This window comes from Malaclemys terrapin, chromosome 8 (genome assembly GCF_027887155.1).
Source record: "Malaclemys terrapin pileata isolate rMalTer1 chromosome 8, rMalTer1.hap1, whole genome shotgun sequence".
NCBI classification, from domain to species: domain Eukaryota; kingdom Metazoa; phylum Chordata; order Testudines; family Emydidae; genus Malaclemys; species Malaclemys terrapin.
In genome coordinates this window covers 12,231,048-12,258,621 of record NC_071512.1, presented here as the reverse complement: position 1 = coordinate 12,258,621, position 27,574 = coordinate 12,231,048, and the positions used below count along the sequence as shown (strand labels likewise).

At 44.2% G+C, this 27,574-nt stretch overlaps 1 protein-coding gene across 1 annotated transcript in view; it reads left to right on the top strand.

The window, feature by feature from the left end:
• Positions 1–27,574, top strand: part of JADE2 (jade family PHD finger 2) — a 144,788-nt gene that overhangs the window by 6,212 nt on the left and 111,002 nt on the right. Inside the window, exons 2-3 of the mRNA XM_054037395.1 lie at positions 7,602–7,659; positions 11,384–11,469. Coding sequence (XP_053893370.1) covers positions 7,602–7,659; positions 11,384–11,469 — 144 coding nt within the window. The remainder of the gene's footprint in view (positions 1–7,601; positions 7,660–11,383; positions 11,470–27,574) is intronic.

The following is a 27,574-nucleotide window of genomic DNA, read 5'->3' as shown; positions in this document are numbered from 1 at the left end:
TTAATCCCCTCTGTCCTGGAGTGAGGCCGCTTTGCATCACACATGCCTCGATAATTTACCAGCAGAATCAGGGAATCAGAGGGATTGGGCCCAGTGTGTGTATTTCCTTGCCAGGCTTTAATAATGCTCTGTAGAGATTTGTTAACCATGTGAAACTAATTCAGCCCTGGTGTAAGTGGGAAGCATTGTAACATCCATTGAAACCTTAGAAGCTGCTCTTAGCCGTGTCAGGGTTGAATTTGATCTGTGGTGTTTTTGCACAGCAAATTCAGCCCCTTAACTGAAAAGTTTGTTCTCTTGTTATCACAAAGCAATCTGAATATACCAAATGCAAAAGCCCCATTGGCGTTCATGGGAGTTTTGTCTGAATAATGATTGAGTCCTGTAGGATTTGGCTCCAAAAGTGTAAAGGTAAAATTTATGTCACAGTCCGATGAAGATGAATGACCCTGTGACAGTATAACATCTAAAGCCTCTCTATCCTCTTCTCTGTATGTTATACCTGTCTAATTGCCTGTCATACAGACCTCAAGACAAGGCAAATAAACAGTTAACACAAAAGCGAAAATACAGTGAGCTGCCCCATTCTTCTAATTCACAAAAATGGAATGGAAGTACCATGAGTTGTTACAAGAAAGTGACTGATTTGGAAAAAAGTTTCCTAAGTTACTACTGGAGCCTCTGCTCTCTATTTGTATTTTTGTTTCTTTATGTTAGTATCAAACAGGGAAGTTGTTTCTCACAGCTCCCATTGCAATTTAGGAAGAAAACACAGAATTCAATGTATTTTTCACAACCATCACACAAAATAAGAAGTTGTTGGAGAGGGGAAGCTAGAAGCACAAGGGAAGGTCTTAGGATAGGCATACCTCCCCCCCAAAACAAATCAGAAATATATGGTGACCAAATAATTTTTTACTGTAATTTCCTCTCCAGAGAACATATGTAGATTAATTAGAGTTTAATATGGGGGCTCCAATCACATGTTAAAGTGGTTTAGGAATTTGCAAATAGAGTTTGCTGTATAATTCTGTCTTTCATGTTAAAGAGTGCCTCTATAGGAGAGACCTTTCCAGTCAAAATTATATTAGCATCTTATTTTATTCATGCTCCTTAGTGACCTGCTGTAGAGGTGGTCTCAGAAATTGCCTGCTTGGAATGCATTTTTTGGGAAAGTAACTGTATTTTGTACTGGGGCATTGTTAGGCCATGGTTCTGTGCTTGAGTCTGAACTGTAAAGCTGAAACCAGAGGGGAGTTCAGGCAGATTTTTGTGCCGTGGCCCCCATGGTCCGTGGAACCACTCATCACAGACATATGTGAAGTCTTCTAGCATTTCCGCTTCACTTACAATATCCCAGAATGCTTTATTCTAGCACATCACAGATACCAAATGTTTCATTGCAACCCCAGGTACCTGTGATGCCACAGAGTGAGATAGTGCATTTTGGCCAATAGATGCATTTGCTGTGCCAAAGTGGAATCTCTGCTCAGTGAGCTAAGATGTGCCAGTGGATTTCCCAGAGCATATGAAGGGTGAAGGGTTAGTCAAAAAGTATTTCATTTGCGAATGCCCCCCAAAGCCTGGTAAAAGCCTTTCTAATGGTCTTTGCTTCTTTAAAACCTAAATTTTGAGCTAAATATGACCTGACAGTGACCTTTAAGAGCATTTTTTTTCCCCACCATTTGTTTAGCATTTGATAAAGATCCTCTAAGTGGAAAAGGTCAATTAAAGGAGAAATGAAATTAAAACATGAATCAAGATTATTTTTAAAGTGTCAAATATGTGTGTGGACTTAAAAAAGTACCAAGTAGTATGTTTTCAAACCAAATTGGCTGTGAAAACTTCTTTCACAGACCAGGCAAGGCTTGAGTCCAGGCTCTTATAGGTCTGTGTTTTCTCTGTTAGAGATGATGACATAACTAAAGGAATGCAAGGAATGTAGCTTCATGCATTGTTACGTAGGATGCCTGAGGGTTGGCTTAGTGATCTAATCAGCAGGATGGGGCAATTGAGAGTCTTTGGAATCACATGTTCAAATTCTGTTTGAGTTGACTCAGCTATTTATTCCTCCAAGATTAATGAATTGAGTGCCATCTACTTCACTGCCTAGGGGCTCTCAGACAAGACATTAAGAAAGCAGTGTCCTTTCTGTTCTGCATGGAAATTAAGGACCCTGCAACATTTTTCCTAAAAGCTGTGACTGGTCCAGTGCCCTGGGCAAAAACATCCTCTCCCTTCACTTGTGCAGTGCACTGTGCATCAGCTGGCTGTCTTCATCCACCCAAGATCTGGAGGCATTTCAATAGTGCTGTATGGCCAGATTCTGTTCAAATCAATGGAGTTAATCCAGTTTTAAAGCAGAATTATGTAGAGCAGAATTTGTCTTAGAGGGTGCAATCCTGGCTTCACTCAAGTCAGTGACAAAACAATTGATTTATATAGAACCAGGAGTTTACCCATGCTGTGTAAATCACTTCGGAATGAAAGATGCTGTGTAAATGTAAAACAGGATTATATACTGATCCTGTAGTCTTTCTGTATTTAGAATTCACATGGAGTTTGATGGGAGAGATGTGTGTGGCATGTCTGTATTATTGCCTTATCAGAATAATGTTTGCCCTTCTATAATGCCCTTCCATCCAAGGATCTCGAAGCACTTTACAAACATAAATTAAAGTTAGCCTTCTCACTCCTGGGGGCAGGACCTTATTTGCAGGTGAGGAAAACGAGTTATAGAAAAGTTAAGTGACTTGTCTAAGGTCATTCAGGAAGTCTGTAGAACAGCTCGGAACAGGACCGAGGGGCCAAATTCAGTCTTGGTGAATTCAGTGGAGTTTCAGCAGAGTATGCCAGGGCAGAAATCAGTCCTAGTCACTTGACTCCCAGACCTGTGCCTTGGTCACATAACCATCCTTCTTCCCTTGGGTGAAGGCCTTAGGAGTCAATAATACTATCTATCATATCTTCCAGGAGAACCTTAGATGGATGACACATGCCTTGGTGTTCTACTGGAAATTCCATTGGGGATTACTAGAATCCTTTGGTTTCCATGGCTCTCTGTTTCATTCTACTAGCCTATATTTGTTTCAGTTGTATGAAGAATTAGCCCCAGGATTCAGTCAATCAGAAGTCCAATCATTGTGCTCCAAAATCCTGTGTGCCAGTTGGAACCAATAGGAACCAGTTGAAAATGTCCAACTGGAATTTCCACTAAGGATAAGTAAACTGCTGTTAAATCCATCTTCAATATCTTTTTCCCCAAGCAAAATCTAATGGCTAGTAAGTACAAGGCTGGTTTAATAACATCTGTTTCCTCTTGAATCACTCCAAGTATTGATATTGCCATATTCTCAAGGAACATTTTTAATCATGTTTTGACAGCGCAATGTTTTACCACAACACTGATAGTTAAATGTTTATGTTACTTTGTAGTATTATCCCTTATAATGCTGAGATAAAACATTGCACATGTACTGAGAAATAAAGACATTGCTAGGATTTTATATGTTGAGGTATTGGTGGGTATTCTCATATTCTCTGAGGGAAAATGGCATGCTATGGCGTGCAATCAAGTGTGGTTTGTTGTTAATAGCTACTCTGATTAAATCACACACAAAATACATACAAATGTTTTATTCTCCTTTTCCTCCTAAGATTTTAGGAAAAAGGGGGGTAAATGCAATCTAAGTCCCCCTTAGCCTTCTTAGGAAAAATAAATTACTGGGAGGAATGCCATGAGAATGTGCGTGCGTGTGTGTGTGTGTAAATAACATATGAAATGTCTGCCCACATCCCATAATACAATAATTTAGATTAGTTAATAAGATATCACTTTTCTTCTGTAGCTCTCAAACCTCTGTTCAGAGGTGGGGAAGTACCGTTATCCACATTTTACAGATTGGGAAACTGAGGCACGGAGAGGCTAATTATTTTAGAAAAAAGAACAGGAGTACTTGTCGCACCTTAGAGACTAACAAATTTATTAGAGCATAAGCTTTCGTGGACTACAGCCCACTTCTTCGGAGTGGGCTCTATTTTAGAGTGTTTCTTAGTCTGGATGCTTCAGTTTTTGTGTGTCCAATATTAGACTCCTAGGATCTGATTGTCAGGACTACTAAAAGCACTCACCATTCCCATTGACTTCAGTCAATTCTGTGACTTGTCCGAAGTCACAAAGTGAGTCAGCAGCAGAAGAGGGAATATCCCTTGTACCATACTGATAGCACCCAGACGTTGGATTGCTGAACTGAGCTATAGAGGAGGCCACCCCTTCAAATCCTCTGGGGAAATTTCAGAGTAGCAGCTGTGTTAGTCTGTATCCGCAAAAAAAACAGGAGTACTTGTGGCACCTTGGAGACTAACAAATTTATTAGAGCATAAGCTTTCATGGGTTACAGCCCACTTCTTCAGATGCATATAGAATGGAACATATATTGAGGAGATATATATACACACATACAGAGAGCATGAACAGGTGGGAGTTGTCTTACCAACTCCGAGAGGCCAATTAAGTAAGAGAAAAAAAACTTTTGAAGTGATAATCAAGATAGCCCAGTACAGACAGTTTGATAAGAAGTGTGAGAATACTTACAAGGGGAGATAGATTCAATGTTTGTAATGGCTCAGCCATTCCCAGTCCTTATTCAATCCTAAATTGTTTGTATCTCGTTTGCATATCAATTCCAGCTCAGCAGTCTCTCCTTGGAGTCTGTTTTTGAAGTTTTTCTGTTGTAAAAGAGCCACCCGCAGGTCTGTCATTGAATGACCAGACAGGTTAAAGTGTTCTCCCACTGGTTTTTGAGTATTATGATTCCTGATGTCAGATTTGTGTCCATTAATTCTTTTGCGTAGAGACTGTCCGGTTTGGCCAATGTACATGGCAGAGGGGCATTGCTGGCACATGATGGCATATATCACATTGGTAGATGTGCAGGTGAACGAGCCCTTGATGGTATGGCTGATGTAATTAGGTCCTATGATGATGTCACTTGAATAGATATGTGGACAGAGTTGGCATCGGGCTTTGTTACAAGGATAGGTTCCTGGGTCAGTGTTTTTGTTCAGTGATGTGTGGTTGCTAGTGAGTATTTGCTTTAGGTTGGGGGGTTGTCTGTTAGCGAGGACAGGTCTGTCTCCCAAGATCTGTGAGAGTGAGGGATCATCTTTCAGGATAAGTTGTAGATCTTTGATGATGCGCTGGAGAGGTTTTAGTTGGGGGCTGAAGGTGACAGCTAGTGGTGTTCTGTTATTTTCTTTGTTGGGCTTGTCTTGTAGGAGGTGACTTCTGGGTACTCGTCTGGCTCTGTCAATCTGTTTTTTTCACTTCAGCAGGTGGGTATTGTAGTTTTAAGAGTGCTTGATAGAGATCTTGTAGGTGCTTGTCTCTATCTGAGGGATTGGAGCAAATGCGGTTATATCTTAGAGCTTGGCTGTAGACAATGGATCGTGTGGTGTCTCCTGGATGGAAGCTGGAGGCATGCAGGTAAGTGTAGTGGTCAGTAGGTTTCCGGTATAGGGTGGTATTTATGTGACCATCGCTTATTAGCACAGTAGTGTCCAGGAAATGGAACGCTTGTGTGGATTGATCTAGGCTGAGGTTGATGGTGGGATGGAAATTATTGAAATCAAGATGGAATTCCTCAAGGGCTTCTTTTCCATGAGTCCAGATGATGAAGATGTCATCAATGTAGCGCAAGTAGAGTAGGGGTGTTAGGAGACGAGAGCTAAGGAAGCGTTGTTCTAAGTCAGCCATAAAAATGTTGGCATACTGTGGGGCCATGTGGGTACCCATAGCAGTGCCGCTGACTTGAAGGTATATATTGTCCCCAAATGCGAAATAGTTGTGGGTGAGGACAAAATCACAAAGTTCAGCCACCAGGTTAGCTGTGACATTATCGGGGATACTGTTCCTGATAGCTTGTAGTCCATCTTTGTGTGGAATATTGGTGTAGCGGGCTTCTACATCCATAGTGGCCAGGATGGTGTTTTCTGGAAGATCACCGATGGATTGTAGTTTCCTCAGGAAGTCAGTGGAGTCTCAAAGATAGCTGGGAGTGCTGGTAGCGTAGGGCCTGATGAGAGAGTCCACATAACCAGACGAGCCTGATGTTAGGGTGCCAATGCCTGAGAAAAAAATGTCTGTACTGGGCTATCTTGATTATCACTTCAGAAGTTTTTTTTCTCTTACTTAATTGGCCTCTCAGAGTTGGTAAGACAACTCCCACCTGTTCATGCTCTCTGTATGTGTGTATATATATCTCCTCAATGTATGTTCCATTCTATATGCATCCGAAGAAGTGGGCTGTAGCCCACGAAAGCTTATGCTCTAATAAATTTGTTAGTCTCTAAGGTGCCACAAGTACTCCTGTTCTTTTTTCTGGGGAAATTGCAGTTAATGCAGAGTGCAGCATCTCAGCCAAGGCTGAGCACTCAGTTCTCCCCCATTCCCCACAAACTGGTAGGTGGAGAGGGGTGGGAGGGTGAGGAGTAGATGGAACCATGGCTTTTTAGGCATTGTTTTTCAGGCAGAGATCACATTACACCTGTGCTCTGCGATCTACCCCTGCTTTCATTTGATTTCCAGGTGACGTTTATTGGCTTGGCTCATGTCTCCTACAGACCTGTCACATCATGTGATTCCTCAGCAGTGGTGATGTAGGATGATTAACAGACCTGGGAGGGGACTGGTGGCAGGGTGTTCTTGATGAGGGGTTCAGGTCTCCCGAGCAGGCTTCCCATCTTGATTTGCTAGAGACTGGATTTTGTGACCTTTGAGACATGATGCAAGACTCACTTGTTCTCGCAGGCTTTGCCGGGATGGGTCTGGGGTTGAGATGGAGGCCTTGATGAAGGTTACACCGGTGTTATGGAAAGGTTGGTAGGAGGTCTGTGTTATGGGAAGTATATTTCAGGTTTGTATGGAATGCAACTAGGATTTGACAGGCACATGTGAAGTCAAGTTAAACGGATATTGGCTCAGTGGGCAAGTGGGAAGATAAGTCAGAGGGTGACATCCTGGCTCCTTTGAAGTCAAAGGCAAAACTCCTATTGACTTCAGTGGAGCCCAGATTTCACCCAGAGACCCTATTAAAAGTGCATAGATCCATTTCTTACATCTATTCCCTTCTTAACATTATCACTCAGTCCTGTAGTTCACTGGCCATCTATTGCCATATTCGACAAGTGACTGCTGCTTGATTCAGTAGCTCTGTATTCCAGTCTTTACGGCATCTTTCCATGGGTTCTCTGTGCTGTAGTGGTGAGCATTTTTCATCTAGTGCATTTGGTTGCCAGACTTGAATGGGCATTAGGCAAATTGCTGTACAGAGCAGAGTGACAAAAATGCTATCACATCCTTACCTCCTACCAGCGGAGAAACTCAGGAGAGAAATTTTGCCATCCTTAAAGTTTTGTGAAGTAGGGACTCAGTGCTGTTTTACATTCTTTCCCCCTCCTCCCATACTTCTCTGTCATTAGGGTAAGTATTTGCTAGTGTGACTGGGTTAATGTGATGCGTGGATATTCAGAGATAACAGTGATTTGGTACGGTGATGAGTTTCCTGAACAGTAAGTGTAACATTCAATTTCTTTTGTTACAGATGGAAGAGAAACGACGAAAGTACTCAATCAGCAGTGATAACTCAGACACCACTGACAGTAAGACCTTTAATTCAAGGCTTTGAACAAGATAACTAAGCGATTCACCTCCAGCAGGGAAAGCATTTGAATAATTACTTTGCAAGGAGTTGGGAAAGCTGCATTTACTGGGTAGTCTCAGTACAATAAATTGTGCACTGGGATCCATTTTCAAAAATACATTACTGATGTACAACGAGTTGATATCAATTTAAATGTCTGGCTGTGGGCGACTCTTATCTGATAAAAGTGTCCTCCTCCGGTGAGAGTTTGGGTGAGAGACTGAGAGCTACAAAGCAGCGTTGATTGCAGAACTTCAAATAAAACAAAGCCTTTATTAGACAGGACACTGCAGACTGTCTTCTCACCTTTATTACACTCAGTGTGCATTTAGCTTCAGATGGAATCATGTTGATGGAAAGTAAAGTTCCTATTGGGAAACTATGTATTGAGCACTCCCTGTGGTCTCTGTGAAGATGAAACCCCTTGATTTCTCATCATGAGAGGCGGATTAGATTGGGGGAAAGGCATTAAGGCCTCAATTCAGCAAGGCATGTAAGATTATACTTAATTATAAGCATGGGTTTCACTTCATTCCCTATTCAGCACCTCATTAAAGCGCATGCTTAAGTATAAGCATGTGGGTAAGTGCTTTGCTGAATTGGGGCCTTAGGGCACAGCCTTGTGAATTGCAGAATGCCCTTGACTCCTACTGGCTTCAGTGCCATTGCCCGCTGCTAGAGAACTATAGTGTCCCAGAGACTCTATTGCAGGGAACAGCAACGTTTGGCACGCAGCTAATGGGGGCGGCGAGAAGCGGTGTGGGCGAGCGAGAAGTGACGCGGTACTGGCCGCGGCTTCCCGCCGCCCCCATTGGCCCGGGACGGCAAACCGCAGCCAGTGGGGGCTGCGATCGGCTGAACCTGCCGCGTCAGCAGGTAAATAAACTGGCCCGGCCCCCTGGCGAGCTGCGTGCCAAACGTTGCCGACCCCTGCTCTATTGTAACCCTCAGCTGGTCTCTACAGATTTCTGTTGGTTTCAGACACAGGAACATATAAGTAGGCCTGGGATTTATTGAGAGCGAGGCACTTTGCAGGATCAGGCCATTCGAATGTTGAAGACTGGGAGACTCTCAGCCACTGACATTAAAGTCATGGCCTGATGGTTCTTTTTCCAGCAGTATTTTGTCCTTATAATGCGGGTTAGATGAGATAGATGGTGGTTGCAGTTCCCACAGCTGTAGCCAGAGTAAGGCCCTCCCTGACCATGGTGGGAATCCCAGAAGGCAGCACCAGTGGGGGAGATTGCAATGTTAAAAGGAATAATTAGGGCTATACACCAGGGTGGCAGTAGGGTCCCTCTTTTTGTAGTCAATATTTTGTATTGACACTGGGGTTACTGTACAATGAGCTTACTAAACCCAGTAGCGTTAACTAGCTTCCATGGGCTTCTTGGGGTAAGGCATATATTTAATCATGGTATTAAACGACACGGACTTATCTCTATTGGACTTTGGTATTTATGCAACAGGTAATATCTCAGCTGTTGACAAATGCTCTCCCGCAGCGTAATTGTAAACAAAACTATGACCTTTTTTATGCCTTTGCCAGAAAGAGATGTTAGCCTGGTGTATTATCTTGGTTCACATGGTTTTAATACCACATTATAGTTTGCTTTGAGGCAGGTAAAGTGGGAATTATTGATTTGATCTCTTAGTGCAAACTATGGGCCTGATCTTGTAACCCCTACTCATTGAGTAGGGTCTACTGGTGTGAGTAATGACTGCTAACATCTCTTTTCTTGTGTCCTAAAAATCAACAATCTGAGATTTAGCCAGTCATGTGGGGGAGTTGACTTCAAAGCCAGGGTTCCCCACCAAGGATGCCCTGGGAAGAGACAGCAGGGACACCCGCTGATAGCAGCTGCCACAGGGAGGTATGTAGATGAAGGCTTCCCTGAGACAGGATAGTGATCATTTGCAAGTGCCAAGGACAAAAATTTACTATTGATACAGCTTGTATTTTATTACATTCTTAACAAGTGACATATTATTCCGTGGAGATTTAGGACAGATATTCCTTGAATTATTTAGCACAGCAGGGTCTTGCTTTCCCATTGTTCTTGCACACTTTGATGGAACTCTAGACCCTACAGGATACAAATGATTGTGACCTTTGAACTAAGGGCTAAATCGTCTGCTGGTGTAAATCAGTGTCGCTCCATTGACTTCACTGACTTACACCGAGGGATTGAACTGACTGATTGACACCAGCCTTAGCTCTTTAAGCTTTTTTGAAAGCTTTGTGTTAGGCCATGTTTCTGCCAGCTTCTTGCATGGTTTGGCTTTGGTGATATACAACGTAGAAGTTGTCCCTGCATGTGCCCATTCAGCCATTGGCTTAACCTGTCAACGGCATTTAATTCTTAGTAAACATAACTGACGGTTACTCTGGACCCAGCTATAAAAGATGTATTTATAGTGGTACGTAGAGGGGTGCTGCTGTAGCTAAGATTGAGTTGTCATTATTATTATTATTATTATTTATTTATTATAATGTTTAAATATTTGTGGTATTATTTATTACCCAGTATGGACAAGATTTATTATTACTTTTCTTATGCTTGGTGCTGCACAAGCCTCAAAATAAAGAGAGTCCTTTAATAATAATGGAAAGACAGTTTTACCACTGGAATGTGATGGGAATGTTGTGTTTATTTCCTCAATACAATGTGTAGTGTAGCTTTTCACTCGGTGCAGCTGTGGGCTGGTGGAGTACCTCTAGGCTTAAGCATTAAAAGACATGGGTTCTAATCTTGGCTCTTTCATGACAGGATTATCTGGATATCAGTTTTGTCAATACTTTCAGCCTTGGCAGTCGAAGTATGGATTTAGGTGTAACTTTAGGCACCCGTGTTTGTAAATTTTAGCCCTAAATTCTTATTTTGTCCCCTAAAAAGTTGTCCGATTTCGAAGGTGCTGAGCCAAGAAAGCTACAGTGTTCAGCCCTGCTGGAAATCAAGCCCCTCTTATTTAGATGCATAAATAGGTGTTTGAGTGTCTAACTTTAGGCTCCTGAGTTTCCAAATACTGGTCTGAACTGCTGTGTGCCTCTGTTTCCCTGTCTCAAACGGGGGATAATAATGCTTACCCACCTTAGTAAAGCACTTTGGGATCTACAAATGAAAAGTGCTAGATAAGTATTATATTTTGTTTCAGTGTCAGTCCAAATTCACTCCTACTCCACACAAACCTGATGCTCTTCTCAGTGTCAGCTATTGGCTTCAGAAATGCCAAATAATGGAACTGAGACTGGACTGACGTGAAGTTAACCGCAGGTCATTTCTAGCTTCATAATCTTGCTCTACTAGTTTTTTTCGGTTTATTATTTTTGGTCTTTTGTGGTTTAAAGTGGACTTTGAGTTCTCATCAGCAGGAGATTGACAGCCCCGGAGCCTGGAGATCTCTGCGTATCTACAGAGCAAAGGCAGCACAGGCAGCAGTAGTGCTAGCTTCCCTCATGCCTCCCCACTCCCATGCCTCCTCCCTCTACCAGGGGATCACTGGAAAGGATGAGAAGGGAGTTCATTCACCATGGCCCATTCACTCTTTGGCCTCCCAGCTGAGGGTCCAGCAAGGAGGGGGCAGGTGGGAACTGTTGTGATGGTGGGTCTTGTGACACAGATGACAAAAAAGCTGTGGTCAGTTTCTTCTGCAGATAACTCTTATCTTGTGTCTCATTTAAGGTCATACGACATCAGTGTCAAGATGCTCCAAAATTCCAAATACAAAATCCAATTGGTCAAGACAGAAGGAGAAGAAGCCCTCTGAGGTTGGTTGCTTTTCTTGTTTCTAATCAGCCCGTGCTTCTGTAATTTTAGTGCTTGTCCAGGTGTAATGGAAACCAGCATAGCCAAGGCTGACAGTAGGCAGAGGTGCTAGAGCCATCTGTCCGTCTAAGAAGCTCCATGCCTCTGTCAGTATGCACTCAGCAACAGAGGCGCATTGTGCTCTTCCACCTCCCCATTGGCCCTCTAGAGCTGTCACTCTCCGTGGATCTTTCCCTGCGCATGTCTATTGAGAATCTTTCCTAATGGCATGGAATTATGGGGTGGGGCGTGGGTAGTCGGGAGGTAGCAGGATGGAGAAGAAGCTGGATAGGACCCTGTATATTACTTCCCTCAGGGACCCATAAAAGTAGAGCTGGCCTTGAGTGTATCAGCCAGAAAGCTATCCTGATAATGGCCTGCAAGCATCTCCAGTGCGTCATGAGCCTGCCTGCTGGGAGAGTCTCCCCCTGATTTCACTGTGAGTGGGATTGGGTTTTATTACAGTATTTGAATTTGCCTGATGGCTGAGGATTCCCAGTGATGAGCTGCCTGGCCAATTAGCCTGATCCCTTGCAAAAAGAGGTATATCTTGCAGAGGGAGGCATATCCATCAAGTATTTATATTCCTGTCATATAATTAGCTGCCCCTGTAGACCGTAGAATTTGATGGAGTAAAGTTTGAATTAATTGGTCACATGGGTCATATATATTAGAAGTCTCTGAGGTCAGGGGGAGGTATCCTCGGTTTAACATGGCGACTCCTCTCTTCTGGATAATTAGGGTGTACTGGGGACTGTTAAATAGGAGCCAATATAGTATTTAACCCAGAGGGGGAAATAAAGTTTCATTATTTTCCTTTGAGTTCCGCTGCGGGGCACCCGTGCATTAGGCTGAGGCAGTTGGCATATGGCCTTTTGCAGTGCCAGTCCCTTGCTCTACTAGCAGGGGATAAAAGGCACTGTCCATGTTGTGGCTGAAATGGTGCTAGCTGTAACACATGCTTCTGGCAGGCTTTCAGCACAGTTTCTCTGAGTTGGTTGGAGAGGAGCTAGGTTTTTTTTTTCTGAGAACCATGCTGTGATTGTGTTATAATACCATCCTGTAGCATGGAGTGAAGCTGTGTCATGTTTTGCCTAGCATGGGCCTCAGACATAATTCCCATGGGCATGGAAACTATACTAGCAACAGCTGTGTTGTAGCAACAGCAGTGTTTAAAGCTAGTCATTGCTATCTTGGTTTCCTCTGTAGTATGAACAGAACTTAAAAGCGGTACCAGTCTCCCTTTCCTTTGGACACAGGTCCAGATCCAGAGTTGATTCAGAGTCTAGAGGGAGTCTACGTTCGTGTGACTGACACCGTCTTACAATTTCCCCCTTGTATATGCTCCTCCAACTTAGACTCTCTCTAGATTCCTTTAGACCTGCTTAAGCACCATGTGTCTTACAGCCCCCAGCCTTGCAGAGCATCTCTAAATTTGACCCAGTATGTGCTTGACCCTCCGTAACATCCTCAATTTGCATCAGACTGATAGATATTTGGGGGTGGTTCTCAAGGTTCTTCATTCACTCCCCAGGCCAGATGCACTGCCCCCCCCCTCACTGGGACAGATCTAAACAAATCAGTTGACATAAGTCACTATAGCCTGAGTGCTTTAGGCCCTGGCTATCTGAGAGACAGGCTGTCTCCCCAAGAATTGCTATGGCTGTCGAGGTCAGTGCAGGGACCCTTCAGAGAATCCTAAATTTAAACATCTGGGGGCTGCTGGCAGGGCAGTCTGAGAGGAGGGCTCGTCTCTCTGTGATTCATGTTCCTGACAGTGCCTGAGTTTGTTGATCTTTTAAACCCATTGCAAGACCTGTTTCATCTCACTTAGGCTTTCTTGGCTGGCAGAGCAGGCTGGTAAAATAGGTTTTCTGTTCTGTATATGGCCCTTGAAAGATAGGTGACTGGGGACAAAAAAAAACCCAAACAAACCAAAAACAAAAAAGAGGAAACTTGCAGCGTTGCCTCCTCTGTGGGCACAGTGGCCGCATCCTGTAGAGTAGCTGCTTCTGCCTATGTGTGACACATTTTAAAAGGCATCAGATTAGATATTTGTGAATTTCCAGCTTCTAAAAGGTCTAAGATCCTCAGTCAACATTGGAACCCGCAACCATAGCAATGATTGAAATCACTCATCACAAACCAAAGGGGAAACACTTGGCCTTTTAGCATGACACTGCACGGCTGGAAAGCTGTATCGTTTTCATGCCACAAGTACCATATTCCACTGCCCTGCCAAATACAGTTCCCTTCTGAAGTGGCACGTGTCAGGAATTCTCCCTTTGCACTAGTAGGAAAGACACATTTATTGTTGCTGCTCTTTAATATAAGTTGAAAAGGCTACATTTAGTGGCCAGCTAGAAAGAATATGGTTATTCATGCTGAGCAGTAAGGAAAATAAACCAGTTACAAATGAATTAACTGGAGGTGGGCCTGAACCAAAACCCCAGGTTCAAGCACCCCTGAGGAAGTTCAGAGCAGCTGGAATCAAACCCAGCTCTGAGCACCACTGCACTTCGGGAAAATTCAGATCTGGACCCATATCCAACTCTGCAGCTCAGGCTCATTGGTTAATACAGATGTATTGTGGCAGCTTTCATCCCAGAAGATCCCATGCTGCTTTGTGAACTGCCATACACCGTGGTCCATTCTCAAACCAGGGAAATGTAGTCATCTCTGGACTGGAGCAAATGTTTAACAGTGCTTTGCAGCACTACCCAACTATTCAGACAGAAAGTGAAGGAAGATGTCATATCTAAACTGAAACTGCAGGGGGGATTTTGGGAGGCAGAGTGTAATTACCCAAGTTGGAAGTTGGCCACTTGACACTTTAGCTAACAACCCATCTTTTACAAAAAGTGTCATGGGAACTTTAACAGCCTTTAGTGGTCAAGATCTCAGCTATACATTTCTCATCCAGCATCTCCGGTAGCCCAGTCTACACCCACCTGGGGCACTGATTCTATATGGATTCTGACCCAGCATTAATCTGAATAGCTTGGCAGATAGATCTATCATGATCACAGTGCAGGGTAATGTTTGTAGAGGTCTATGTGCTGAGTGCTTGTTTCCAGGATTTTAGGCACAGGCTGGGACTAGCCATCGTATGATCTAGTACAGTATGTGCCCTGTGTATGTGAGGGGTTTGGAAATGTAAAAAAATCAACAACCCAAAACCATCTCACACAGTGCACAGAGGTGTTGTATTCTCTAAGACTGTGTTAAATGTAGGAGAGGTTTTCAGGGAAAGGGAAGCACAAAAGGGAGATAGAAAAAGTGTGATGAGGCTGTTACTAAACCTGCAGACCCCCACCCCTGAGCAGTCCAGTCCATTGTGGGGAGGCAGGTGTAGCCATTTCCCAATCCAATCCCAGATCCAGATGGCTCTTACCTTTATAATGAACTGAACCAAAACCTCAGTCACTGACAGCCCTGAACTATGGTGTTTGCAATCTGGCCGTGGATAGTGAGCCCATCTCTTGCTGTTAACCTTTATGGCTTTGGGGGGAACCTCTGCTGTCGGGCAAACTACTGTGAAGAGATCCTGGAAACCAGTGATTTCATGTACCTGGCTAATCTCAAACCTCTTTCAACATCCCTCTGGAAGCTGTGTTCCTGCTTCGCTGTGACTAGGTTGGGGGCTGAGGTGCCATCTGCATTCCCTATGACAACAAAGGCATTAGTGTTGCATAGTTATTAGCTAGGTCAGGGTGATGTTTATTATGAAAGACTCTGTGACAAGGGATTAGCCATACACATCATAAACCCAACGCAAGGCAACTGGAAAAACAAGCTTCTTAGCATGGAAAAGTACTGAGCTGTTTGTAAACATCCGTGATGCAGGCTATTGCCAGGGAGCACACTCGTATTGATCAGTGCACGTTGCAGAGTCCTGACAGGGCTCTTCTTTGATGTGATACAGACCCTGGGCCTGATTCTCCATCCCCCTGCAACTTGTATAGCCATTTACACAAGGGCAAAGGTAAGAGCCACCCTCCTCTGCAGAGCCACTCCCAGTGAACTGAAGTAGCCCTGCACTCTGGGAAGGGTAAGATTGAGCAGATCCATGGGGCAGCCCCTCCCTTGGCCTGCTCATGTCCCTCCCACTGCTTGCTGCTATGTGTGAGCTGCCGTGTAAGCTGGATTTCATGCTGTGGGTGAGCACCCCACCCATATCCAGCCCTTGCACTTAGACAGCAGAGGCACATGGGTTCATCTGTCTGCAGAACCTTGCATTCACAGTGTCATTAGCATCCTCTTGCCTTGCTCTATTAAGATTTTTATTACCTTGATTAGAGCTCGGACTTCCTTGAACCCAACACCAGCTTGAGTTAAAGCCAAGTTGTCCTGTCAGGTCCTGAGTATGATTTGTGGGTCCCCAAGCCAGTAGAGGGCCCCCAAAAGCTGGGGCCCACTAGAGAATGTGGAGATGTATCCCTCTGCTCTTGCTGCTGCAGGAACTGGGTGTGCAGGGGATGCCTATTGAATGTAGTAGAAAATTCTCTCTCACTCTGGAGTGGGAGCTGAAATGGGCCTGGACCGCTTGTCTTCAAGCAGCTGCATTTGCTATCTGTGCATGACGCCTTAGCCCGTGTTGCCTTCAGCTGATGGGTCTGTGGGCCGTTGTGAGGTGGGTTTAGTTACTGGGAATGCCATACTGTAAGAGAGGCTTCTACAAAATCTACCCAGCCAAGCAAGAATGGTCATATTTGCTGAGCCTCGTTAAGAACCGCAGAGGCCTCACTGAGAAGTTTGTAAAATGAATCCAACGTCTTTGTCAATTTTCCCAAACCAGTGTGGTTACAACAAATTAATGCCATTGTCTTTTGATTTGCTGAGAAGGGCGAAACAAAGATGCCTCCTGTTCCCACTTTAATTTCTGTTGTTCACTGAACCACTGGCATCCAACAGTTTGAAAAGAAATGAGGCTAGATTAAGGGATACCAGATTGGCTTCCAGACGAACAGATTAAGTCTCTTTTTTTACCAACAGACAGATAATATTAATGCTTACAGATACACAACAAGCATTGCTACCTTTCTTAGCGCTGCCTCATCTCAATTTGGAGTGAACTAGAAAAATGTGACATAATACAATTGGATAAGAAGGACGCTGGCTAGAGCAGTGAAGGTAGAAGTGAAGCTGAAATGGACAAGTCAGGGCATTAACTAGCTGGGTGCTGGCTGGATGCCGATGCAAGGAGAACGTGTACAATGGAACGTGTGAAATCACAACGTTGTTTTCTCTTTTTCCAAAAGCATTTGTGAATTATGTGCTTGTGAAAGTGAGGAGCCAATAGCACTGGCTAGAGTCCAGTATAAAATCCTGCAAAACACAATAGGTCAGACTGGATGACTTAACGGGTCATGTTTGGTTTTACTGTGTATGAAAACTTCCCCGAAGCAACTCCATCAGTCCTTCCTGTGATGCCCTCACTAGTCTATTCCTTGGTCCTCACATGCCATCGTGACATGCTGCAATCGTGTTTTTTCATCCTGAACTCCCCGTTTATCTCTGCTGATGGACTTCATCCCTCACCTGCAACATGCTGCTTTTCCGGGGCTGGGCCCCCCTTCACAGCTCTGCCAGTGTGCCTCAGTTCTAACCTACAACACACTGTTAAATGACCTCTTGTATCTGCCCATGGATGGATTGGGTAGCACTTATACACACATGCATACATGCCTGCCCTTAAGTGAGATGAATCCAGAGGATGATGGATTTGTCACTAAATTAGAAGAAGATTGTCAGTAAACTTTGCATTTGGGAAGCCATTGCTCTCGGTGCATTGACTGTTGCTGTGTCCTATGTAACATCAGTCAAGATGGCAGACAGAACAGAATGTTGTACCTAACACCCAAAAGAAAACCTGATAGATTAGTTTCGAAAACCAAAAAGCATCCCCCTGTCCTTCATGCTGTGAACCATTGCTCCACAACCACAGAAGAAATTATGGCCATCATTCATAGTGAGGTACATACAACCAAATGGAATATGTGAACTGTAGAGAAACTGCATAGTAAATCTTTGTTACTGTGGTGGATAGAAAGACATCAGTGAAAAGTTCCAAATTATTAGGTCTACAAAGGGGAAGAGATTCAAATGTGAGATTTCAAAAGTAGATAATAGCCCTTACATTTCCACCTGTACTATACCCTGTCTCACTAGCTGCTGTATTATGCTTTGTTGCATGCACTTGATTTTGAATGATGGTTATAATTTCCCTTGTGTTTCCTGGCAGTGCTTTGCAGCACAAAGGACGTTGGAGTGGCTTTGATTTATTTTTGCTAAAACTTTTTATGACAAAAAAAGTTTCTCTTTATAAACCAGGTATGAATGTTGGGCGCTATTGCTTTTTACTGTGAGTTCTGGAGCAGTGACTTACAGTATCCTAAAGATTTCTCCTAGGGATCATCATTCTGCCCTTGGCTATGGGAACTGAAGGCAGTGGGGTCACGTGATGTAACCAACGGGAGGATTTAGAATACAATCCCCACTCAAGCAAAACTCCTGCTGAGCAGGACTTCAGGATTTGGCCTGGTGGGAGTCACTTCGTGTTTTATTGAGTGAATTGCACGTTTCTAGTGTGTTCTGCTCTCACCCTGGCTGATTTATGGACAGGACATTTGTCACAAGGCTGGATCTCTGCATTAGAATGAGAGCTGGCAAAGAAAGGAAACGCTAAATGTAGTTCAATGTGAGCCCAACCCTGAACCCAGTGGAAGTCTTGCCATTGACTGCAGCAGGTGCAGGATCACTCCCAGAGGCATTAGACACAGATTATTACTTGGAGAGGCACATTGAAAGCCAAGAGTTTGCAGAGTTTGTTGAAAGTGATTCCCAATTGCTGGGAATCCATATACTGGTATTGGTGGTTCAGGTGACTGGAATTCCAGGATCTCTTTCTGTACTAGAGGGCCCAGTCCTGTGAGATCCTGAGAACTTCCTGAGGTCACTCAATGCATAGTTTTTACAGAGCAAGGCTCTCAGAATGTAGCCCATAGTGCTGCATCTCCATATAACTGTGCGTTTTACTTCCCCATGGACTTTCTGCTGCTACAATCCTAATCGGGTACCAGTCTCTTTCTAAGAGACTAGAGCTGGGGAAAGAAGTGCTCTATTTGCACTTGCTGATTACCAGTAACAGTGGGGGGAAACAGATATCACATACCTTTGGGGCTATTAAATAATAAACATTGTAGGATGGTAGATATTAGAGATGGAAAAGACTTAACTGATATCATGCATCCTTCTAGGATGTGTTTGATTAGACACGCTCTGGTCTCACACAGCACAGCATAAGGCAGTGTGCATTCACACAGTGCAGAGTTCTTACACAATAGTCCCTGGAATCACTGCCGTTTTAAAAGCTAATTAAAACCCGTGCCAGACGTGTGTTTCTTTAGTTTAGATTTAAAGACCAAAACAGATTCAGCCCCTTGGATTTCAGCCAGAAACTGATTTCACACAAGTGGAGACTAGTTAATAAAAGGATCTGGATCCAATATTTTAAATTGATATTTGGGACTAAGCAGATAATTGGCAGCTTCAGCCCTACCATGCAGTTGTTTTAAAAGCATGGCCCTTGACTAAGAATTTAAAGCAGGAGCTGAACGTCAGCGAGACTGGTTAGGCCACTCTATTAAAGAGTTTTGTAAGTGAGAAAAGATCCTTGAAATCGATACAGAAATTTTGCAGAAAGCTAGTGAAGAGACTTGAAAATGGGGCTGTTAGGCAGAGAAAAATGTGAAGTGGTAAGAAACGGAGCAGAAGTGTTTTGTACTAACTGAACCCTATGAAAGGCAGCACATTCTGGGAATCCTACAAGTATTGAATTGGACCAGTCAAGTGTAGCTGTGACAAAACCATTGACCATCATCCCCAGGTCTTTCTTGTTTCTCCGTGTTTCAAAGGTGATAAAAGGAAGTCCCAGAGGCAGTGAGACAGTGGCTTGTCAAAGGATAATCAGAGGCCAGTGTGACACTGAATCACTCTGTGTTTGAAATGGGTGTTTTAAGATCTCAGTGGAACTTGCTTCCAGTGAACTCAGATGTAAAGAAACTCCATTTGTAGTGAAATGGAACAAAAGGCCCAGATCATTACAATGCATCACAGTGCACACACTGCAGTTCCACTTGTAGTGAATCTGTGCTTACAGTAATAATTGTTTGCACCCATCACAGGCTGTCCAAGTGCTTTACCCGTATTGGTCCAGATACTCAGCACGTGTTCCATTAACATTCACAGTGCTTTGCTGATCTATACCAGCTTAACATCTGGCACAGTGAACGTAGGCTATGACATAAGGAAGCATTGTTATCTCCTTATGACAGAGGAGGAAACCGAGGCACTGAGAGATTAAGTGACTCATCCTAAAATGCACTGGAAGCCTGTGGCAGAGTCAGGAATGGAACCTGAGATCACCTCGACCAGTCTACGTTGGAGTGAAGTGAAAAAATATTTCCTTGTAAGAGGTGGTGTTAATTTGCTGAAGAGGGAGTGTTACTGGTATGTGCTTGAGGGCTAAATCGGTAAGACCTCAGTTTTACCTGGAGGCAGATGGTGGGAGCCATCAATCCTGGAGTGCCCCTTGGCGGCCCAGTACGGCATCACAATTATGTTTCTGCCTTAGTTTCCCCTGGTGGGCTTCAATAAGGACAGTGAGGATCATGTATATTGAACAGTGCCCTTTCAGGGGGTCTTGGGTTTATTTAACCCAAAGGTGGAACATAATACAAATAGGCCTCAACCTAGCATCTCTAGCTGGAGGGGGTTGAGTTAACCTTAGTCCATCAGTCCTACCTATGTTCAGGTTACTAACCAGCTAGGCCCTCTTGGCCTGCAACCCTTTTCTGGAGTCGGCCTCTCGTCATCAGATGGGGAAGGGTCTCTCCTCTTGGGTCAAGGTCCCCACAAAGGTCAAACCATGACCACCCTTCCTCGAAACAACATATAATTCCTCTGATCTGGGGCTTCTGCTGCTACCTGGTGAAGTCCTTCCGTGGGGGCCAGGTTCTGCTGAGACTTGGCACTCATAGCTCCTTCGTTTTGGAGCCTCTGCCACGTAGGAGCACACTTCCTTGATTTCCTTTCCTGGTGAGTCCCCTCCCCTTAGGAGCCTTTGCTTTCTGTGTTCTGGGGGCTGTTCCTCTCCTCAGGCACCTTTGGTCTGTAGCCCCACCCCACTGCGAATAGCTTCCTTTTATCATGGGTCTGGATGCTTCCCTGCCTACCTAATTGTCTCCCAGTTATTCAGTAAGTTAATTAGTCCCAGCGAACTTGAGTTGCCTCATTGCCCCTTGTGAAGCCTGTCAGAGGTATGCCGAGCCTTCCTGATGCCTTCAGAGGGCCAGCTACTCTGACAAGTGAGTTCCTCAAATAATAACACTGGTTATTTATTATTTGTTTATGGTGACACTAGTGGCGTGCTAGGTGCTTTCCACATTCATAGATCCCAAGACTGGCCATCATGAATGCAATCAGTTTGGGCTGTGACAGGTTGAGGGCATAGCTGAGTATGATAGATCTGGCTGAAAACCCTGGCCGTGCTAATAAAAAGTGGATCGCAAAGACAACTTGTAGACACTAGAGAGAAGAGGATTTGCAGCGGAGCCAGGAAACACAGCACAAACTGAACGGGGCATGTGTGCTGCTGCTACTCATGAGTCCCTCCCATGGTAAGAACTAAACCTGTGAGAGTGTCCCTTCATATGAGAAGTCTGTGGTTGATAGTGTCCGATATTGTCGAAATATCTGGAAGAAGAGAACACGAGAAAGCTAATCTGATTGTGCATCTCGTGATAAGTCATTTCAGTCTGTGATGCCATGATGAAGTAATTTCCCATGTAGAGTTAAGTGGTATTGCAGTTATGATCAAACACCTTCCGTAAGTTCCTGGCAGGGCGACTGCAGGAGGCAGGATCCCCGACTCGATGGGTCAATACTCTGGTCTGGTTTGACAAAGTCAGTGTTCTTCTCTGGATAGAAGTTGTTAGGACTAGTCAGTAAATAGACCTGATGGGCCAAATCCATCTGTGATGTCAGTGCATTTCCACTGGGGATTCACCCATCTAACAGCTGAGAGGATGTTTTCAAGGAAATGCCCGTTGAGCAGGTGCAGTAACAGCTCCAGAATGCAATTGAGCTTGCTGTTTGCCCTTTTGAAACGGCTGGACAGGGACAAGAGTGGGGAGAGTCTGTGAGCATGTGTCTGCAGAGCTCTCTCTTTGCTCGTCATTGTAGAGTGGTTCATTTTTTAGATGCTCATTCAAGCCAAAAAAACTTCCCGTGCATGCCAAATTTGAGGATTGTTGTCTTTTTCAGCATTTAACCTGCTCTAAGGTGGAGGCAATGGGACATCTCTTTAAAGTGGTCATTAGAGGCCTGGGACTAGGTTTGAACTTAGAGCTGAAAGGCTCCAAGCCTTGAGCTTGCTAGTATCCATAGCTTTAATTCACAGGTGTAAGGAATAAGGAGAGAGTATTAACTGCTGAGAGGAAACCAAGAGGTATCTTTTACTAGACAATCCCATCTGACTGTCTTTTGTGATTCAAATCCAGGCAAACAGGCTTGAAGACAATTAGCACTCTTGTTGAAATAAAGAGTCGAGAAGCAGGAAAACGAGGGTGCTTTACTCTTTCAAGTAGAGCTTGGGGTCCGAGTCAGGTGCTCCAGTAAGTGTATGAAGGTTGGGAAATGGGATTCAGCTCTGAAATCAACACAATAAGAAATCTCTCAGTCATAGGAAGACATGACATGAGAAGAGGAACGTGTGAAACCAGCAGGTGACATTAAACAATCATGCTGTTCACAAATATTTTCCTGCACCCGGCAAAATGCCTCTCCAAGACTACCTCACTCTTGGCAATGCATCACCATTGAGTTGACAATACTCAGCACCAACCGTTCAGAGGAACCATGTTCCAGGTCAGCAAGGAAGGAGTTAAAAGAAGTATATTTTTCAGACTGCTGACAGATTTACCTCCCTTTTTATATTTCCCATGGCAACATTTTAAATGCCCTTTTATTTTTCCTTTCCCTCGCGCCCTACTACGAGACACTCTTCATCTCTTGCTCTGCAAACCTCCAAAGGCGCCAGGGTTAGCAAACTGTTTGAAATTGGTGTTGGGGGTGTTTTTGTGTGTGTGCTTTTCTTTTCTGAGCAGTGCGTTCTCCGGTGCTTTGAAGTCTCACAGACATAGATTCCTAACTTTTATTCCCTCCAGCTCAGAAGTAAAGAGGGGGCAACGTGACTGCAGAGACGTTGGGGGATTTATTAATTCTTTCTCCCTCTTTAATGGTGGTGCAGGAGTACACCAAAGGCTGTCCCACTAGATATTTCTCTGACTGAGGATGGATCACTTGATGCTGCTCTGTCCTCCTACACCTGAGCTGTGGACAGAGTCAGGCACCTCAGAGAAGTTGTTTTGAAACGTGAACCACATTTGTGCTTCCTTTTCCTTTTTGCTCTTCGTGCTCTGCTGGAATACTTCTAAGATACTTGAGTAAGTTGCGTTAAAATGTGAATGCTTCATTTTTGACTGTTCAACATGTTTAACACTAGAAGAGCAATACATGGTCAGCTTTTTAGCATTATTGTTCTGAAACGTGGGGGAATAACCTTTAATCAGCTAAAGAAGAACTACTGGACCCAGAGCATACATTATAGATCTCAAGGCCTACACTGCACTGGAAATGTGGCAGAGAGGCCAATAGAATATTTTTTGATGTAGCAAGACAACAGCGATTGACTGAAACCATACACGGTGGGAAACACCAAGTGACTGAGATATATATATCAAAGGGCCAGCACCTCATCTACATGTGTGATGCCAGCACACCAGGGAGAGAAGCAGGGATCTCCAGGGCTAAAAGCACCTGCTGCTACAACTGAGCTAAATAGTCAAGGCTCCCAAGCTGGGGCTGTAACTCAGTCTTTAGGAGTGGGCGCAGAGCGGGAACCCTGTAATACACCAATCATTGCATTATATATGCACCACATAAGCTCTGTTTTGAAGACTTCCAGGGCTTGTGCTGGCCCTGTGTAAAGAGGTGAATTTTATCCCACTGTGTTTTTAAAATCAGCGTGCAGAGCCTGAAGAGAGATCAAGATGCTTTGGGGATTGAGTCGCAGCCCATGGGTGGTGGGGAGAGGAGTGAAAAATAGTGTGACCTGACGACTAATGTTTTCCTGTTTTGCATCTTTTTTTAAAGTGAATTTAGTGCTGGTCAATAGTTGCTGGGCTGGTAGCTCTAGAGACTGAAATCCTTGGAAGAGGGAAGGTGATGGGTCAGACTGGCAGAGACCCTGGGGAGTTTTTACCTTAATCTGCAGCTTGGGGCATGGGTCACTTGCTGGTTTGAATTAAATGGTGGGTCTTCTGTAACTTGAAATCTTTAAATCAAAATTTGAGGACTTCAGTAACTCAGACAGAGTTTTAAGAGTCTATAACTGGAGTGGGTGGGCGAGGTTCTGTGGCCTGTGATGTGCTGGAGGGCTGATTAGATAATCACGATGGTCCCTTCTGGCGTTAAAGTCTATATATGAGTCTATGAGTGTGGGCAAAGGCAGTGACAGTTTCCCTGTGCTGCCCCAATCCTGACCTGCAGGGACCACCTCTCAGGGATGAGAGGAGAGTCAGTCCCCAGGGCCCATTCAGTCCCAAGCCTTTCTGTGGTGGTTGCCAAGAAGAGTTTGGTTCATGTAGTTTTAAGAAAACAGTCATGATGTTATCTGGCTCCTGGGCCTTTAAGATCTGTGAGATGTTCGTTGCAGCTGGAGTGGAGCCTGAATGTAGGAATAGACTGGACAGGCAGGATGCAATTCACTCCAGTGCAGAAAGTGAACACCAGAACTATGCACCGGCTAAGCCCCATGTCTGAAGTGGGGAATTAATTGAGGCATAGAACCAGCTATGTGCTAGCACTCAGCACAAAGGTGAATTTCACCTTCTTTGCTTGGTCCATTTGTTGCCATTTTCTTGTTGTTTTCTTTTCTTTTCCATCTGATTAGTCATTTTCCTTTAGCATGAAAGTGTGATTGATTTATTGGGTACCAGGAGCCATAACAAAATGTGCCAGTTTTGCTCATGTGGTGTTGTAATGCCTGTCACTAATGTGCGTCCCCCTGACTTCCTTTTGATTCTATGTTTATTCTTCAGATATGTTTAAAACGTTCTCTACCACTTTCCTGAATAGGCGGCAAATAAGAGCATTGCAAATGGCATATTGAAAGCACACGATGATTTGATTCTGTCTGTGCCTCTCAGGATCACAGAGCCATGGCAATGCCATACATTTTCATTGGGCTGATATTTAACGATGGTATTTATCATGTTAAAGCAAGTGTCTAGGGAGGGCCAATAATGCAGGGGGGGAAAAAGCCAATGGGAAAAAGAAAGATTCCTGCCCGCTGTAGCACTGCTGAAGCTTCCCAGCCCGAGCTCCCAGAGACGGGGGAGCATCTCTTGGCACAGCTTCTTTTGGAGCAAGAACGTTGGTCCAGGTATATAAGCTTTATGCTAGAGAAGGGAGGCACCTGGGGCTCTTTTCTGGGAGAGGTATAGCATTTAGAGCTGGTTACAAGGGAGCAGCTAGGCGGAGGGGCACATGCCTTTCAGCACCTGCTGTGGTCCAGGTGTGCCCAGCAGACATTGAATGTAGGTATCAAAGAGCAGAAAGTCAGGACTAGGGGAAGTCAGGTCACGAGTTACCTCCTTCTCTGCTCCTTTTGTTATAGGGAGTTAGAAGAACTGGCAAGGAGGTGTTTCTTGCTTCTCCAGATGCACTGATGGAGATGGAGGGGGGGTCAGCCTAGGAGTTGCCGAGCTTGCAGGGGACCTGGGGCCACCAAAAGTGTTTGGCCTCAAGTAGATTCGTGGTTTGCTTGTGTTTGAGGCTAGCCCTAAATATGGGCCCCTGGGGTCAAATTTTTAAACACATTTATGTGCCTAAATGTGCAGATAGGCACCTAGTGGGATTTTCAAAAGCACTTCCGCAGGTTAAGTGTGGTAAGTCCCATTGAAATCAATGACAGATGTCTAACCTGCTGGGGTGCTTTTGAAAATCCCACTAGGCATCTATCTGCATCTTTAGACACCTGAATACCTTTGAAATTGTGGCATGGGTCTTGTTCCCTTTCAGGTGGACAGAGTTCTCCATACATTGAGATCCTGATTGTGCTACTTCACAGTTCAGTGAGAGGGAGAGAGCTACCATGGCCGGTCCATTACTGAAGTTACAACGCCGCTGTCACAGTCGCCATAGTTGGTCTCGTGGCTCACATTGGTTATTAAATTAGAGTTGTAGCTCTTTTAAACTGTTGTTCACATTGTTTGAAGAAGCAATTAACATCTTCCAAGCAGATCAGCGGAACCGGTGTTGCTAAGCAGCAGGCCTTTAAAGACTATTTGTCAATTTCTGCAGAAGGGAGGAAATAGTAAACAGTCCTATTGAGAGAAAATTGCTTGTTTTCTAGTACACAACTTTCCCTCCACCACCAGGTCCTCAGTTCATCAGTGCCCAATTTATCCTTTATTTAGTTTTCATAAATAATTCAGAAGAGTTTGAGTAGAATAATTGAGTCTTTTCCCAACCCTAATCCCAGACAATTCAAAACAAAAAGACATTTAGATTACAATTTGAGCATATTAGCTGCTGGTAGATTTCCAGACAACTGATCTGCTTTCCTTTAGAATTTCTGTGGCATTCTATCAGTTCTAAAGCGTTCTGCTTTGATAGTTAGTAATTTATGCATTTCCAGTTCTTCGTAGAAAAACAGAGGCATCATCATGATAGAGTTTTGGCACACTTGCTGCCTTTGAAAGTGGAAGCTTATCTGTCTTCGAAGAAGGACTAAATAAGCGAAGCGGTAATATTACAAATCCAGCCTGCAATGTGCCTTATCATCTTTGGGGAAATAGATACAATCGTACTTATTTGGTTTAAAATTAGAACTAATCTTCTATCCCAACGTAAGTTGACAAGCCTGAAGGGACAAGTTTGGGGAAAGACTTAGTGCAGGAAAACACAAGCCTGTGATTTGTGCAATACACTGATGAAAAATTGTACAGAACACTGATTCGCTCCCCCTTTTCAATTGTAAGGACTGCAGGCTGTGTTCTGTAGCATTCAGGGAGGTCTTGCACTCACAACACTATGCTTCACTTCAACCCCTGAGGATCTTGTGAACCATTTGTAGAGCTGGTCCTGCTTTACTCAGACTAGTAGGCTGCACAGCATAGGCTTTCAATGGAGATGCTACCAGGGGTGCTGAAGGCACCCTAGGCAGTGAAAGAGCTGTGACCCCTTCAAGCAACCATGCAGACTAAGAAAGAATTAAATAAATAACCCCAGGTAACAGCTGTAAACAAAGCAAAACGTGTTGATCTTAGTCTGTATGGTGAGGAACACACAGAACAAAGGTCCAGTCCACACAGCACACATCAAGATAAAATGAGTCCACTTTCTGCTGCAAGAGGAACAAGGATTTTTAATGCTTTTTATAGTTGCCCTTGTGCTCCTGTGCCAAAGAAGTCATCCTGCAGACAGAAAGTACTGGAGCAAAGCAGCACTGCCTAGCGGCAAGCGACACTGATCACCAGTTTTAGGACTTTCTTTTCTCCATTCAGAGCCTCTTTTCAGTCCACTGTCTGCAGAAAGCCTCTGGATGCCAGGGGTGGGGTGTTCTTTATTGCAACGATGACAGATTACATAGCCAAACTCGACTCTGATGGCTTTTGGTCCATGAATGATAGCTCGCCTTTGGGGGAGTGTATTGGACGGGTGCTGGATATGGTGGTGATATGACTATACAAGTAGAGAAACAAACAGATTAGATAGCTCAAGCCAGCTTTATTTTCTGAACCCTTACTACAGCCATTAGGGTGATACATACAATTGGAGGCTCCATCACTGATTTTTTTATGTGGGCTCCAAAGCTTCTGCAGTTTCTAAGACTTAACATGACCTACAGAGACAATGAACAATCCAGCATTTAGTTCTCTGTCCTGCATGGTTACACACATCCATCAGATAAGGCACATGGCCTGGATGGCTCTTCCCATC